Source organism: Leopardus geoffroyi, chromosome D4 (genome assembly GCF_018350155.1).
Source record: "Leopardus geoffroyi isolate Oge1 chromosome D4, O.geoffroyi_Oge1_pat1.0, whole genome shotgun sequence".
NCBI classification, from domain to species: domain Eukaryota; kingdom Metazoa; phylum Chordata; class Mammalia; order Carnivora; family Felidae; genus Leopardus; species Leopardus geoffroyi.
This window is the reverse complement of record NC_059342.1, coordinates 94151312-94168195: the sequence shown is the minus strand read 5'-3', so window position 1 is coordinate 94168195 and position 16884 is coordinate 94151312. Positions and strand designations below refer to the sequence as shown.

At 47.7% G+C, this 16884-nt stretch overlaps 1 protein-coding gene across 9 annotated transcripts in view; it reads right to left on the bottom strand.

Annotated features, from left to right (window-relative positions):
- The window catches only part of EHMT1 (euchromatic histone lysine methyltransferase 1), a 154373-nt gene that overhangs the window by 51258 nt on the left and 86231 nt on the right, over positions 1 to 16884 (bottom strand). For 5 of the 9 annotated variants that reach the window (XM_045468994.1, XM_045468995.1, XM_045468999.1 and 2 more), the window contains 5 exons: positions 16454 to 16611; positions 15939 to 16127; positions 5821 to 5898; positions 4184 to 4304; positions 438 to 569 (listed from right to left, as the gene is read on the bottom strand). In XM_045468994.1, coding sequence (XP_045324950.1) covers positions 438 to 569; positions 4184 to 4304; positions 5821 to 5898; positions 15939 to 16127; positions 16454 to 16611 — 678 coding nt within the window. The remainder of the gene's footprint in view (positions 1 to 437; positions 570 to 4183; positions 4305 to 5820; positions 5899 to 15938; positions 16128 to 16453; positions 16612 to 16884) is intronic. The other 4 variants (XM_045468996.1, XM_045469001.1, XM_045468997.1 and 1 more) reach the window with 1 other exon arrangement.

The following is a 16884-nucleotide window of genomic DNA, read 5'->3' as shown; positions in this document are numbered from 1 at the left end:
GTACCCTTTGTTTCAGCACAGAATGGACCTGGGCACCAATCACAATCAGAGTCAGAGAAGATGACAAAGCCACACTATTGACAGTTTTAGCACCTGTACATTTCCTGAGTCAGCAGGGCAGGAAGACACCTTTCCATCAGGAGCTCTACGTAAGAACGTGTCTGGCTGACAGAGGGAAATGGAAGCCATGACCACCAACAACCTGATCTTGTGTGAGATGTGTCACTCCAGTGCTGCGGGTGACCAGGCAAACACGCCCCTGAGGGTCCACTCAGCCACCTTTTAGGGATGCAATTAATCTTTTAGGGATGCAATTAATCTTTTAGGGATGCAATTAAACATTCCGTTACTACCCACCAGGGGTCGTCGCGTTAATACAAGGCCACCCCCAGCAAAAGCAAGATGGTGCCTGGTCTGGTCATGGCACCGACGTTCACCTTCTGCGTGTGAGGGCAGCGTTCCCTTGACACGGAGATCCAGGGAGTCCAGAGAAACTTCCATGTACCCCGTGCTGTCTCCTGGTGCCGTCTGCTCTGTGCTTCCTGAAGATGACGTATATGCTTCAGAACCTGCATTCAAAACGGACTCGTGAAACACTGCGCCGGGGCCACACCTCTCCCGCAGAGACCACGGAGAATGCTGATTAACGCATTCAAGACAACTCAAACCCAACCACTGCCCAGGCCACTGAAGCCTCATTATTATTTTCTTTCCTGTGCATCCTCCTGCTAATTCCCCATGTCCACGGACCGTTCATGGGAGGAGGGGGAGCTGTATCAAGAAAAATGAGGAACTGACATGTGAAAACATCTTTCTCTGGAATTACATCAAGTTAGGTGAAAAATGATCAAATAATCAAGGCAACAGATAAAAACATAGTAAATAAATGTTCTGTAAATACTACTCTAAAAAAAAAACAGGGGTGCCTGGGTGGCTCAGTCGGTTGAGCATCCAACTCTTCATTTCGGCTCAGGTCATGATCCCAGGGTTGTGGGATCGAGCCCTGTGTTGGGCTCTGTGCTGAGCGTGGAGTCTGCTTGGGATTCTCTCTCTCCCTCTGCCCCTCCCTTGCTTGCAGTCTCTCTAAGATAAAAATTTAAAAAAAAAAAACAAAAAAAGCTTCAAAAATAAAGCACAAAAATCTGATTTGCAGGTGTGAGAGACCAGCTAATAAAAAGTTGCTGAACTACTGACAATAGCCAAAGTGGCGAAAGAGCCCAAATGTCCATCAATGGATGAATGGATAAAGAAGATGTGGCATATATATACACAATGGAGCAGTACCTGACAATCAAAAAGAATGAAATCTTGCCATTTGCAACTATGTGGATGGAACTAGAGGTTATTATGCTAAGCGAAATTAGCCAATCAGGGACAGACAAATATCATATGACTTCACTCATATGAGGACTTTAAGACACAGAAGAGATGAACATAAGGGAAGGGAAGCAAAAATAATATAAAAACAGGGAGAAGGACAAAACAGAAGAGACTTTTAGATATGGAAAACAAACAGAGGGTTACTGGAGGGGTTGTGGGAGGGGGGATGGGCTAAATGGGTAAGGGCATTAAGGAACCTATCCCTGAAATCACTGTTGCACTATACGCTAACTAACTTGGACGTAAATTTAAAAAAAAAAAAAAAAGTAGCCGAGAAGCCACCCCACGCCGTGTGCAATGTTCCTGGAAAACCTGCCCAACCCCACAGACATCTGAGTTCAGGATTCACAGGGAAAGGACACAGGACTACAGGGACACGTCCACCTGTCAGACACGGTGGTTTATGAAGGGTATCACATACCACAGGGCAAACAATCTGAATGCAATTGAGGAGCCTGTGAAATGAGGGCTAACTAGACTCAGGCTTCCTGTGCCCTCGAGCCAGCCTGTCCACACATCCCCAGAGAGCCCGCGTGGGTCCTTGCCATTGTGAGTGGACTTCACCAGGGAGGCCTGTGGATAGCACGCACCTACACAGGGTAATATCTAAAGCCAGCAGACGGCAGGTGTCCGTATTTCACACCAAGCTTCTGAACATTAGTAACCGATGATATGTCAGTGATCGCAAGTAAGTGAGCCATAACTCAGAGCAGTGTGGCATCCGAGGCCTTTGAATGCGTGCCACACTCTGTACCTTGGCTCACCAACAGACAGGAAGAAGCCAACCACGGTGAGAAATCATCACCACCAATCTGAAGAACATGAGTAGTCTGTGCAATCCTAAACACTTTGCAGATAGAAGTACAATTCAAATTCCTGTGTGAATAAACAATGAAGCATGCTTCTAACGCATCATATCCAAGTCTTGGGGTCTAGCAACGCTTCTGTTCGCCTGCATAAAAGCCACATGGGCTGGTCACCCGCAGCCAAGAGAAGAGGAAACGTGAGTGAAGGAGACGGAGCTCACGGGAGGCTGGTGGGCGCCACACACAGCTCTCCTCTGCTCTGGGGGGACAGTTCTGCCTCCCTGCCACCCACTCAACACACCGACGTGTGCACCGGGGGGCTGGAGACGAACAGCACAAGCCCCTCGGCTCTGGGTGCTGGTGTAAACATAAGCAAGCAAATGAAACAGCCCCTACGGCAACTGTCGACAAAGGTTCACAGGGCGACACAGAAAGCTGTCAATTTAAGCAATGATGCAGAACTGGGCATCCCCACACAAAACGAGAGTGGCCCTGCTGCACACCATACACAGCACTAGCTCACAACTTCAAGAAGAAAATACGGGACAAAATCCTTGTGATCTGACTTAGTGAAAGATTTCAGAGATCCTAAAAAGCATTTTAAAAGAAAATAATTGATAAATTAGACCTCAACAAAATTTTTTAAACTTTTAGTAGGCGTATGTATTTGCAAAACGTGTATATAACAAAAGATTTGTACCTGAAAACTGAAAGAACTCTTGCAAGTCAATGAGAAGGTGTACAATCTGATTTTTAAATGAGGGAAGGAGAGAAACCTTGACAAAGGAAGGTACGCAGGGCCACGGGGAGCCACCTCACTACTCACTGGCTAAATACAAAGTGAAGGCACAGGAGGCCCGCAGAGCCCCAGCAGCGCCGGGACTGAAGAGGTCGGGCCATGACAAGGGTGGCAAGGACACGGAGGGGTGGAGCTCTCATGCTGCTGTGGGAAAGTAAAAGAGAGCAGTATTCAGGTTTCTTACTGAAAACCGTCCGGTATTTACCTAAAAAATTAGACATACAGCATATAACTTAGGCATTCCACTCCTAAACATTTACCCAAGATAAATGAAGGCATCTGTTTAATGAAGATCATATACAAATGTTCGTAGCAGTTTTATCTGGAAGAAGCAAAAACCGGGAAGAGCCCAAATGTCCATCAACAGGTGAAGGATAAACCACAGGACGGCCACACCATGGCCAACTTTCCACCGGTACTACAACGTGGAGGACTCAAAAAGTAATGCACAAAGAAGCCACTGGGGAAAGGGTACCTACCCAATGATCCACTCAAATAGAGCCCTAGACAGTGCTAACCAATCTGCATACAGAGCACGGAGGAGAGAGCCTAGGGACAGGAAGGGCTGGCTGGGAAGAGGGAAAGGCCACCAAGTGACAGCAAGGCATTCACTTCGGGGCCTGTACTGGAGGTCTCAGGGTCATACACGTGCGTGAAAAGTCACCACCTTACACATGAGTTACATACACTCTATCACAAGCAACAAATCTTGTGCAACAAAGCTGTCAGAAGTGGCCTTTGGCCCACTAGGCCTGCTCACCTTCTGGATTTCAGGGTCATTTCGTTCCCTGATCCTCTTTTAACAAAATTATTTCCAGAACAGGGGAATGTGACCAAAGGGTCAAAAGCCACTGTGTGGACCCGGGCTGACACTGCCTGCACCTGACACCGAGGGTAGACACAGTAACCATAACAATGTTCACAAGCCACAGACTGTGGGACACACAGGGAAGGAGATGAATGGCCCCCATTAGCTCAACATCCAACAACGGAGCCAGCATCAGGGGAGGTTTGCCAGAAGGGAGCTACCTGAGGATCACCTGAGTGCCTGTAACAAGGTCCAGATATTCTCCCCCTTAAAACAGTGGAGCCCTTTTTCTAACGAAATCCCATGTAGAAGCCCCACCCCCACCCCAGGCCAGCTTCCTGTGGCCCCACCGCCACCCAGAGTGTCTGCAAGTGTGGACACCACGTTTACCCAGGATACTGCTTTGCTTCTTTTTATTTCTCCGCCTCCGTTTCCTAGCAGGCTTGATCCAGGGGCTGTCAGGCTTCCCTTTCCTCTTGAGAAACTTCTTCTTGATACTGGATTCAGAACTCTGAGAACCAAAGGGGCAGGAATAGAAAAAGCAAAGCATGAGAGCTCCTGAAAGCAAAAGGTACCAGAAGTTTTGTTCTCCTGCAAAATAGAATACCTACTATATCCTGATTCTTCAACTGGAAGATTAATTTCACTTCCAGACATGTTTCTGATCTCATTCTTAAAAATACTCATGTTTTCCCCTAAATCACTCTAAGTTGTTATTTTACAGACCAAAAAAAAAAAAAAAAAAAAAAAAAAAAAAAGGAAGACCAAGAACACTTAAATGGAATTTATAAATCTTATTCGAATTTGGCACAAAAAAGAATGAGGAGGTTCTACTCAGGAACTGAATAAACAACCTCTCAGTGAGCAAAGCCACTTTGACTTTATGCATCCATTCATTCTGCTTATGAGAAAAGAAACACTCAAGGCCTCAATTTGCTTCGGAATCTATGTCCACGTTAATTATCTACATGGAGGACAAGGAAAGAAGTTATAATTAATTCGTAATATTTTAAGATTTTTATGACTACCGATTTCTAAAGTCTGGATGCAGAAAGGCATCTAATGACCACGAATTAGAAACAAACCCACAGAACTGCCACCTGTCACCGGTCTAATGCGAGGACCTCACATCCCTGCTCACTACGGACACACAGAGGAGCTGGAAAAGACCGTTCCAAAGACAGAGGAGCATGCGGGCCCTTCCGGCCACCCGGTGCCCGATGCCTGGCTCTGACCACGGCGGGCCAGCACACACAGGACCCCTCTGCCACATCACAAGCAGCCCGATGCAGCCTGTGCTCCATCCCCTCTGCCTCACCCCCGCCCCCCCTTACTGCCAAACTTCAGACCCAACTTCTGCAAGCACTACCCCCAAGCTCGCTGTTGCTTTCAACCCACCATTCCAGAGAAACGAAGGGTTATCACCAAACCCAATCATCCCTCCCAGGTCCTCTTCTCGCGACACACTGACGCCAGTGGCCACCGTCTCCCTCTTGAAAGCATTTCTCAGCTCACGTGACCCTCCCCAGTCTCACATCAACTCCTCCTTCTCTGCCTAATGAGTACCTGTTGGGTGCTTCCCAGGCCCCTTCCTAGGGCCCTTGCTCCTCCATTCCCACAGACCCAGCGCCCCCGCCCTCTGGCCCCTCACCTGCATGTGACACCCAGCCCACAAAAGGTTCTGCCGCTCCACCTCAGACACCTCAGATCCTTCCCTCCCCCTCACACTGGTCACCGGGCACAATCACGGCCGCTGTCCTCGCTGTCCGCTCCTCCCCATCCCACCACCCCTCGCACCAGAGCCCCGACCTCCGCCCGGATGGCCGCCTGGCCCGGACCGTCCCATGAGTGCCCGTGCCAAGCCTTTGGCTCTCTGCTCAGCGGTCACTCTCACGCTCCTCGCCAAGGTCTGGGACCTGAGTCACAGGCCCCGATCCCAAGCACACACTCCCAACGACGGCCGGACTACAGAGCTTCTTGCTTTACTCTGCCACCACACACAGATGAGAGCGCAGGGCTGGGGTTACCAGATCGGACTCGTCTCCATCCTCGTCCTCCTCCCCGGTGCCGGCTGATTCCTGCTCCTCTTCAGACTCGCCGTCCGTCTGGTCAGCCACACAATGAGCCAGAAAGAAAATACAACCGATGAGACCCTTCAGTGGAGGGGACTCCATAAAAATACATTACCAGACACCCCGGCGGTCAGCGCCGGAGACGCATGCGTGCAGGCGGGGTGGGGCAAACACAAGTACCATGTCCACAACGTGCCCGGGGCCCGGGGCCCACTCCCTGCTCGACAGCCCCATCCCAGGCGGGCCGCCCCTTCGCTCTATTTCTGTACTGATCAGAAGGCAGCTCCCCCAGCATGTAAGAGACCATCAGCTGTACGTCTATGATCAGTGCACTCGGTGCATTTTATGTGGAGCAGAATTCAATTAAAAAGTAATAAAACAAGGGTGCCTGGGAGGCTTAGCCTTTTAAGCGTCCAACTTCGGCTCGGGTCACGATCTCACGGTTTGTGGGTTCGAGCCACGCGTCCGGCTCTGTGCCGACAGCTCGGAGCCCGGAGCCTGCTTCGGATTCTGTGTCTCCCTCTCTCTCTCTGCCCCTCCCCCGCTCACGCTCTGTGTCTCTCTCAAAAAAAAAAGTTTCAAAAAAATGTTTAAAAAAGTCACAAAACACGCACAGTAAAAAGACTTCCAGAGGCCACAAAATAATACAGAATGCAGAACCCACCCTCGACCCCACCCAAGGTCCAGGGCAGCCCCCAGGGCCATCACACTAGAGCTTCTCACACTCCCTCCGGCCAAGGTTTCGCACAAACGGGCCCGAACACGTAATTTCTTATTCCACAAAAAAAGTAACAGGTTTTTCCTCAGACAAGTAAAGCATGCTTCTGCCTGCTGCCTGGCAGAACACCAAACACAACTTCGTGAATGAAACTTTCTTGTGATTGCAACATGTTTTGGAATTCCTTCTGTATCAAAGCAACACAGGTACCTCATTTTTTTTCTGCTGTATTCATCTTTTCTATCCACACAGGTAATACATGGACGCAAAGACGCTAAAACGTGTGGGTATCCATTCACCCCTTTTCCACCCACTCCGAGGCAGGGATGTGGTCACACACACCCCGGGCCTGGTTCTTCGTGGGGTGGCACACAGTAACTTTCCCGTCCCCTCATCGACAGGCCCCCTCGTCAGCTTCACAATGAGGCTGCGTTCTACACAAGCCAAGCTCCTCCGGGACAAACCTACAGACACATGCTGCTCTCTGCAGACGTGGGGTTCCCAAACTGCTGCCACCAGCAGTGCCCACGGAGGTACCACGAGCCCTCCAGAGGGGTGGTGTGGTCACTTTGGTCTCCACTCCCCAAGGACACAAGGAGCTGCGCGAGACGTCTCCCACAGCTTCACACACTTGCCTATTTCTTGCACTTTGTCTCATGTGACCAAATCCTCAGTCCAAACTGCGTCCTTGCCTCCTCATTCATCAGTAGGAGCTACACACATAAAAGACAGCAATCCTTTGTCTGTTAAAGAGTTATAAATATTTTCCCTATCAAGTCACGCTTTGCTTCTGGTGTTTCTTATTCCACAAAAATGTTGAGACTTTATCTGGGCACTCAAACCTGCCCATCTTTCCCTTTGTGGGTTCTGGGTTTGGGTCTCCCACCAGAAGGCCTTCTTTATTTGAAACTAAAATATAATTTCTCACATTTTCTTCCACAGTTCAATATTTTATGTTGACACTTCAAATCTTCTGTAATTCACTTTTTAAAACAACAGCTTTACTGAGATGTCGTTTACCTGCCCTAAAAGTCATGCTTTTAAAGTATAAAATTCAGTGGTTGTTAGCATCCTGAGTTGTGCAGCCGTCGCCGCTAGTTCCAGAATGGAGTTAATATTTGCCATGTGCCATGATGTAAAAAGCCCACCTCTACTTTCTCCCCCGAAAGACCGATTGTCCCAATGACACTTACTGAAAAGTTCATGATCCCTCGACCACGAACTAAAAACCTCATCCTTACAGCACACTACATTTTCGCGTACAAACGGGTTTGCCACGGATCTCCTGTTCCGCTCACTCGATGCTTTCCCATTTCTGCAAAAGTCCCCGTGGAATCACTCTCCAGTAGTCGCCACTGCCGTTCCCTCTCCCTGTGCTTGCTGCACACAATCCCCATAACAGCTGTTTTACAGAAACTGCTGTTAAGGTTTTGATGAGAATTACCCGGACTTCTATGCAAAGTGGGGAGGATGAAACAACAATCTTCTCATTCAGACAAGTATGGGTTTTGGCTCATATGAAAAACAGGTCTTCCCTCAGACAAAAAATGAATCTTCACTCAGCAAACAATGGGTTTTCCCTCAAACAACTGGCCTCTCCCTCAAACAATGGGTCTACACTCAGACCAGCAATAGGTTTACAATCACACATTGAACAGGTCTTCACTCACACAGTGGGTCTTCACTCAGAAAAAGAGTTTGAGTCTTCGCTCACACAAGTAACAGGTCTTCTCTCGGAAAAGCATTGGGCATTCACTCGGACAAGTGACAGGTCTTCACTCGGACAAACAACAGTGTTACCTGAGACAAGCAGCAGCAAGTCTTCCCTCAGAAAAACAATGGGTCTTCTCTCAGACAAACAAGGGGTCATCCCTCACTCAAGTAAAGGGTCGTCCCTCAGACAAACAATGGGTCTTCCCGCAGCAAGTAACAGGTTTTTCCCCAGACAAGTAAAGGGTCTTCCCTCAGACAAGGAGAGAGTCTGCTCCCAGACAAATCATGGGTCTTCACTCAAACAGGTCCTCCCTCTGAGAAACCATGGGCTTCCCTCAGACAAGGAAGAAGTCATCGTCAGACAAGTAACAGGTCTTCCCTCAAACACTGGTTCCTTCCCAAATAATGGGTCTTCCCTCAGACAAGTAAAGGGTCCTTTCTCAGACAAACAATGGGACTTTCCTCAGCAGGTAACAGGTTTTCTTTCCCTCAGACAAGTAGAGGGTCTTCCCTCAGAAAAACAACGGGTTTTCCCCCAGATGAGTACAGGGTTTCTCTCAGACAAATCATGGATCTTCAAACAATGGGTTTTCCCTCAGAGAAACCATGGGTTTCCCTCAGACAAGTTAACAGGTCTTTCCTCAGACAAACAATGGGTTTTCCCTCAGACAAGGAAAGGGTTTCCCTCAGACAAGTAACAGGTCTTCCTTCAGACAAACAATTGAGTCTCTCCTCAGATGAACCACAGGTTCACACAAGTAAAGGGTCGTCCCTCAGACAGACAATGGGTCTTCCCGCAGCAAGTAACAGATTGTTCCTCAGACAAGTAGAGGCTCTCCCCTCAGAAAAACGGGTCTTCCCCCAGACAAGGAGAGGGTCTTCTCTCAGACAAATCACAGGTGTTCTCTCACAGAAGTAATGGGTCTTCCCTCAGAGAAGTCACAGGTCCTCCCTCAGACAAACAATGGGTTTTCCCACAGACAAACCATGGGTTTCCCTCAGACAAGTAACAGGTCTTCCGTCAGACAAGGGCCTTCCTTCAGAGAAGTAACAGGTCTTCCCTCAAAAACTGGTTCCTCCCCCAAACAATGGATCTTCCCTCAGCAAGTTAACAGGTTTTCCTCAGACAAGGAAAGCGTCTTCCTTCAGACAAGGAACAAGCCCCTCTTCAAACACTGGTTCTTCCCTCAGAAAAACAACGGGTCTTCCCACAGACAAACAATGCGTCTTTGCTCAGAAAAACAAAGGGCCTTCCCTCAGACTGGTAAAGGGTCCTTCCTTACACAAGTAAAAGGTCTTTCCTTGGACAAGGAAAGGGTCTTCCCTCAGACAAGTAAAAGGTCTTCCCCCAGACAAGGAAAGGGTCTTCTCTCAGACAAACAATGGGTTTTCCCTCAGACTAAACATGGGTTTCCCTCAGACAAGTAACAGGTCTTCCCTCAGACAAGGAAAGGGTCTTCCTTCAGATAAGTAACAGGTCTTCCTTCAAATACCTAGTTCTTCCCTCAGACAAACACTGGTTCTTCCCTCAGACGAGTAAAAGATCTTCTTTCAGACAAGGAAAGGGTCTTCCCTCAAACAAGTGAAGGATCTTTCTTTAGACAAGTAAAAGGTCTTTCCTCAGACAAGTAAAGAGTTGTCTCTCAGACAAACAATGGGTCTTCCCTCACCAGGTAACGAGTTTTCCCTCAGACAGGTAGAGGGTCTTCCCCCAGACAAGTAGAGGGTCTTCTCTCAGACAAACAATGGGTCTTCCCTCAGACAAGGAAAGGGTTTTTCCTTACACAAGTAAAAGGTCTTTCCTCAGACCAACAAGGGGTCTTCCCTCAGATAAACAATGGATCTTCCCTCAGACAACAACAGGTCTTTGCTCAGAAAAACCACCGGTCTTCCCTCAGCAAGTAACAGGTCTTCCCTCAAACAAACAATGGATCTTTCCTCAAACAATGGGTCTTTGCTCAGAAAAACAAAGGGTCTTCCCTCAGACAAGTAACAGTTCTTTCCTCAGACAAGTAAAAGGTCTTTCCTCGGACAACTAAGGGGTCTTCCCTCAGACAAGTAACAGTTCTTCTCTCAAGACAAGGAAAGGGTCTTCCCTCAGATAAACAATGGGTTTTCCCTCAGATGAGGAAAGGGTCTTCCTTCAGACAAGTAACAGGTCTTCCCTCAAACACTGGTTCTTCCCCAAACAATGGGTCTTCCCTCAGACAAGTAAAGGATCTTTCCTTAGACAAGTAAAAGGTCTTTCCTCAGACAAACAAGGGTCTTTCCTCAGACAAGTGAAAGGTCGTCTCTCAGACAAACGATGGGTCTTCCCTCAGCAAATAAAAGGCTTTGCCTCAGACAAATACAGGGTCCTCCCCCAGACAAGTAGAGGGTCTTCCCTCCAACAAACAATGGGTTTTTCCTGAGACAAACCATGGGTTTCCCTTAGACAAACAACAGGTCTTCCCTCAGACAAGGAAAGAGTCTTCCCTCAGGGAAGTAACAGGTTTTCCCTCAGACAAACAAAGGGTTTTCCCTCACACAAGTAACAGGTCCTCCCTCAAACACCCGGTTCTTCCCTCAGACAAACAACGGTCTTTGCTCAGAAAAACAAACGGTCTTCCCTCAGACAAGTAACAGGTGTTCCTCAGACAAACAATGGGGTCTTCACTCAGGCCAAGTAAAGAGTCTTCACTCAGACAAACAATGCCTTTTTTCTCAGGAAATTAATAGGTCTTTCTGTGAACCTATGTCTCTTTTTCAACCTCTTTCAGCAAAGTTTCAGTTTTTCTCTTCCAGGTAACAGACATTTCCCATTAAATGTATTACTAAGTACCCTGGTGACATTGAAAACTTACAGTTTTAGGTGGGATCCTATGGTTTTTGTTTTTCAAAGAGTCCTTTTGTTTTAAAGATCCATTGGCAAATATCTTCTTCAAGACAATCCATGTGTGTGTGGATACACAAGATTGGTCAAGTGTTGGCAATTGTTCACTATTACCTATATGTTTGCATAGCCTGACATTTTCTATCTAGAAAAGTTAAAAAATACTCCTAGAAATTACTGGTATTTTTTTAAATGTTTATTTATTTATTTTTGAGGGGTTGGGGAGAAAACACAAGTGGATGAGGGGCAGAGAGAGAGGGAGATACAGAATCCAAAGCAGGCTCCAGGCTCTAAGCTCAGAGTCCAACACGGGGCTCGAACTTAGGAACTGTGAGATCATGACCTGAGCCAAAGTCGGACGCTTAATCATCTGAGCCACCCAACCACCCTGGCATTACTGGTATTATTGATATTGCTATCATTACATTTTCTAACTGGCTATTGCAACCACACAAGAAAATGAATGGTTTGAGGTCTTAATTACATGTAAGTTCGACTCACTAGTTGTAACAGTTCCTCAGCTGATTTTCTTGAATTCTTTAGACAGATGATTAGATTCTTGGCAAACTCTTCTCCCTTGTCCTTTTAAATATTAATGTTTCCTTCTAGTTCTCATCTTATAGCATCACAGCAAGAATGATAAACCACTGCAGTGTTCATGTTAGCGGGGAAAGGACCAATCCCTCCCTCTTTTATTAGAAATGCTTTAAAATGCTCACCACTAAGTAACCTTCCTTGGAAGGACTCTGAGTCCTTTGGTCAGGTTTATTTAATATAAATTATCTTTATATGCCATTAGGTAGTTTCTATTTTTTAAAGATTGAGCAATGAAACTGCCAACTGAAATAGGCAGAATAACAACGCAGTCGATTCCAGTTCTTCCGAAACTCATGTAAAGTGACTACAAAGGAAGCGATAAGCATTACCATATAGGGCTTGTCTGGTAACTGCACATGTGATGGTTGCGAGAAGTAAACCACAAGATGAAAACCTGAGGAGACTGGAAAAAAAGGGTACCAGCTGGCATGACTGAAGTCTGACGTGGACCAGAGACATAAGTGAGCCAGGAACAGATCACACAGGGTGGGGAAAGGCTCCGCAGGTGGGCGGCAAGCAGGAGACCCTGATGCCACAGGACATGACTCCACTCACCAGGCCCCGTTACAGCCTTGGGCTAGGAGGTAAGGGTCCAGCCCCCTCCCCTAACCAATGCCCCGAACGACCGCGGCACAAGATGGCCGTGCGACACGTCCTGAGACTGGCTTCCAACCCAAATGACAGGACAAGAATGCCAATCAGATCAGTGAAAAGGCAGCCACAGTGGAAAAAGATATGTTGGGAGGGCGCCTGGCGGCTCAGTCTGATTTTGGCTCGGGTCATGATCTCATGGTTCATGAGTTCGAGCCCCACGTCGGGCTCCCCGTTGGCAGTGTGGAACCTGCTTGGGATGCTCGCTCTCTCTTCTCTCTCTGCCCCTCCCTTGCTCACGCTTTCTCTCTCGCTCAAAATAAATAAATAAATAACTTAAAAAAAAAAGAAAAGAAAAAAGAAGATATGTTGGCAACACATACAACAGGAGCTTATTTCCTACAAAATGATTTTTAAAAAGGACAACTTTTTAAACCAGATAAGTGGTTGAGTCCTCAACAGGCACTTCACAAAAAAAGGCATCCAAATGGCAAATAAGCATACGAAAAAGTAGGCAAGCTTCAGGGAAATTCGGGAAATGCAAATCAGAACTGTAACACCACTACACTCTCTGGGCAATACCAAGTCTGTCAAGCCAGGGCGGCAGGACACTCATGTGCGGCAGGCAGGAGAGCTGTGTGGCCGTGCCTTCCGCTGCTTCCATAACCTGGCAACCCCGGCGTGGGTGTACACCCAGGGACACACGAGAACGCTCACAGCAATGTCATCTGTAATGGTCCCAAACTGGAAACAGCTCAAATATCCATCAACAGTGGAACGGATACATAAATTACAACAGCCATCCAAAGGAAGACTGTATTGTGGTGGTTCTGGAATGTTCCAGTCTCGGGAACCCTTTGCTCTATTAAAAATTACTGAGAATGACAAAGCACTTCTCTTGATCTAGGTTATGTCCATTAGCGTTCACTAGTGTACAAATTTAAACTGGGAAATGTTTAAACCCCGTGTAACTCTGGTGAGCAAGAGTGAAAAAGGTAAACAGCATCTTAGCATGATTACAATAATAGTTTTGACCCCATGCACCCTCTGAAAGGATCTGAGACCCCTAGACCACTTTATAATCCACTGTGTGTAACAATGAAAATGAACAGATAGAATACTGAGTGAAACAAGCCTCATCTGAAAAAGACAATCGTGTGCATGACCCCACTGACACAAAGCACAGCAAGGGCAAAGACAAGGCTGTGGTGACTAGGAGGGCGCACAGGGGAGGCCAGGACAGCCCCGGCCTGTGAGCTGGGTGACAACACACGGGTACAGTCACTCTCATGAGTGAACTATTCCTTGTCACAGTGGCAATCATGAGGTCATCCCCGAAATCCAAGAAACATATATAAAAGGCTGGTTTTTCTCATTGAAGCTGTTAATCTAGTAAGTCCTATCAACAGACTCCCTGTCATAAATCAGTGTCTTCTTGGGGGGAAGCCCCACCTTCTCTACGATCACTATTATGTGAATATACAGTTGTATCTCACCAATATTGTACTTAGGATTAAAAGTGAATTTGGCCTCAGAAGAAGCTAGCGTCCATTCCCCCTCGTTCTCTACTTTCTGGAACACTTCACATAAGAACCCTATTACTGTGTATTAGCATTGCCGACCTATTTAGATTTGTTCCTGTCATCTTATTTTGTTTTCCACTTGGCCACACTTTCCTCTTGATTCTGCTTCCACTTGTTTCCTGATTCTTTTTGTTGGCTTGATATCCAGTTAATTTTGTTCCTTTATATCAACGTGTAGAGTTATTTGCTGTTAGTCAGTGTCTAGATTCTCCCTGGAAGAGGAAAACCTCAATCAAAAACAGAATCCACGGGGTGCCCGGCTGGCTCAGTTGGTGAAGTGTGCGACTCCTGATCTTGGGGATGTGAGTTCGAGTCCCACATGGGATGGAGAGATCACTTAAAAATAAAATCTTAAAAAAGAGAGACAGAGAGAGAATCCAGAAACAGAGTTAACTCCATATGCCATATGGTGTTCGATAAAGGTGGCATTTCAAATCAACGGGGGAAAGAAACATCAGTCAATAAATGGTGTTGACATCGTGTGGCTCACCATTTTGAGGGAAGCTATGGGACCCTGACCTCACATTTTGTCTAAAAAGCTTTACTGAGATACAATTTATGTACCATAAAATACACCCATTTTGAATGTTATCTACCTCATATTTTATCCCAAATCAAATGTATGAGTCAAATATTTATAAAGAATGAGACCAATGAAGTATAAGACAGCTTACATTAACTTATTCAAAATCACCATTAAGAAAGGTCCGCTTATCGTAATTAGAACACAGAACCCAGAAATCATAAAGAGACAGACTAGTAGCCGTGGCTTCGGATACAAGAAAAGAAACTCCCAAAACTCTGAAAGCTGGAGGGACATACTTTACACGTGCCAAAAGCTGTATCTACACAGCACAACACTTTGACTCAAAGTGTAAAAAGATGATCAGCAAAATTACAGATTTCAAACAGGTCATTTTTTCAATGAACTCACCTGGCACTTCTCTGCCTACCACAAGTTTTAGAAACCTCATCAGCTACGACAGCCCATCTTATATAAAGATGGTCCAAAGTTCTCTCCAAAAAGTAGGATACACAGATCAGCAGGACCACACCCATCTGTGACCGCCTGATTCTCAACCCCTCCTGGCCCTCCTCCTCTACCTCATCCCCCTGAGAACTATGAGCATAACGCAGGCCCACAAGTCAGCGTCTGCTCAGGAACTGGGTTCCGCCCGGCTCTGCGCCCAGTGCCCCCGGAGACTCTGCCTGGTGCTGAGCTCCGGGGCTGCCTGCACGCAGTGCCCTGTGACTGAGCTGACGTACTGCCACCTCCCAGAGCACGTCCTTGGGTGGACACGGAGGAATTGCGTCTGACGAGGACATGCCCGGCACACCAGGACACAGCCGGTGTTAGCGGACTGCACATAACCGCTCCACAGGCCCGCTCGGCAGCCCCGATTGCTCACTCCAACCGGGATGAGAGAGGCCTCCCGGTGTCAGCGCCTCCCCTGCAGGAACACCGCACCTGTGGCGCACCTAGGGCTTCGCAAGGTCGGTCACGCCAAGGCCAGCGATAAGCAGCCACCGCTGGCACGCAGTCTGCCATCAGTGCATTCCTGTCCATCCAGAGCCCAAAGAAGCTCCAGACATTTACTTCAGAGAGTGCTGTACAAGAAGACAAACACTCATCTGATGAAAATAAGTCCAAAACTTCGAGAAACAGAATGCAAAGACCTAAGTCAGAAGAAAACAGGGAAGGGGTGCCAGGGTGGCTCAGTGGGTTGCGCGTCAGACTCTGGATCTCCACTCAGGTCATGATCCCAGGGCCCGGACAGAGCAGGGCCTGCTCAGGATTCTCTCCCTCTGACCCTCCCCCACTCACATGCACACTTGTGAGTGCTCTCTCTCTCCCTCTCTCTCTCTCTCAAAATAAATAAATAAACTTTTTAAAAAAGAGAGAGAAGAAGAAGGAAACAGGGAAATGACTGGGGCTGAGAGGGCCAGACTGCCCCTCTCAGGACCGTAAGCCCCTCCCTGAGAGGGGAGAAGGGCCTACCTTCTGGGTGCGGTCGGCCTCTGGCACAACCCCCTTAGAGGTCCTGCTGTCCTCCGTGGGGAACGCGGCGGCCTGCTCAGCCCCCTGGTCCTCGTCCTCATCCAGCTCCTCCGACTCGTCCTCCTCCGAGTCCAGCTCCAAGCTCTCCCCATTCACGTGGAGGGTGCTGGCGCCCAGGTCCTTGTCGCCCTGGAACACGGGCAAGGGCACATCTGTCACTCAGAACCCCAGCATCAAGAGCAACCTGCCAACTCCTGCCAGGGCGTGGCCTGTGGGGTGGGATGCAGAGACCCTGCCGCTGGGGGAAGGGCCAGGAAGGAGGAAGGGATGGGGGGCAGGGAGCACTGGGCAGGAGGCTGTACCCCAGAGCGAGGCACCTCAGAGCCTAGGTTCCTTCAAAATGGACCGAGGTCATCAAATTACCGACAACCTCACATGGTGCTCTCGTGGCCAAAGAGGTCCTGACAGAGACGTGGGTTTCCAAGCACGTATGCAACCAACCAGGCACGCCTTACCTTAGAGCCCACAGTGGAATGAGTTATACTCTTAAACATCTCAATCACCGTCCTCTGTTTTAATACTTTGGTCTTTTTCTTAGGAACCAGGCTATAGGTTCCCATTCTTCGTTTTTTCTTCCGAGATACTGCAGCTGCTAAAACAAAAGGCAAGCAAGCTAAAAAAAAAAAAAAAGTCAAAAGGGGACAAGAGAGGAAAAAGAAATACCATTCAAATGTTTTTTAAAGGTAGGTGATAATTCACAAATTCTGATTACCAAAATCATCAGCTTGCCACAAAAGTGACAGGCATTTCTTGTTTCAAGTGGCACAGAGAAAGCTGCTAAGACTTTACAGATCATTTGTTTTGCTCACAATAAACACTCAGCCCTGTGCACGGCAAACACTATGAGCCCGCAGCAAGCAGGCATAAGCGTAAGGGCAAACCCACC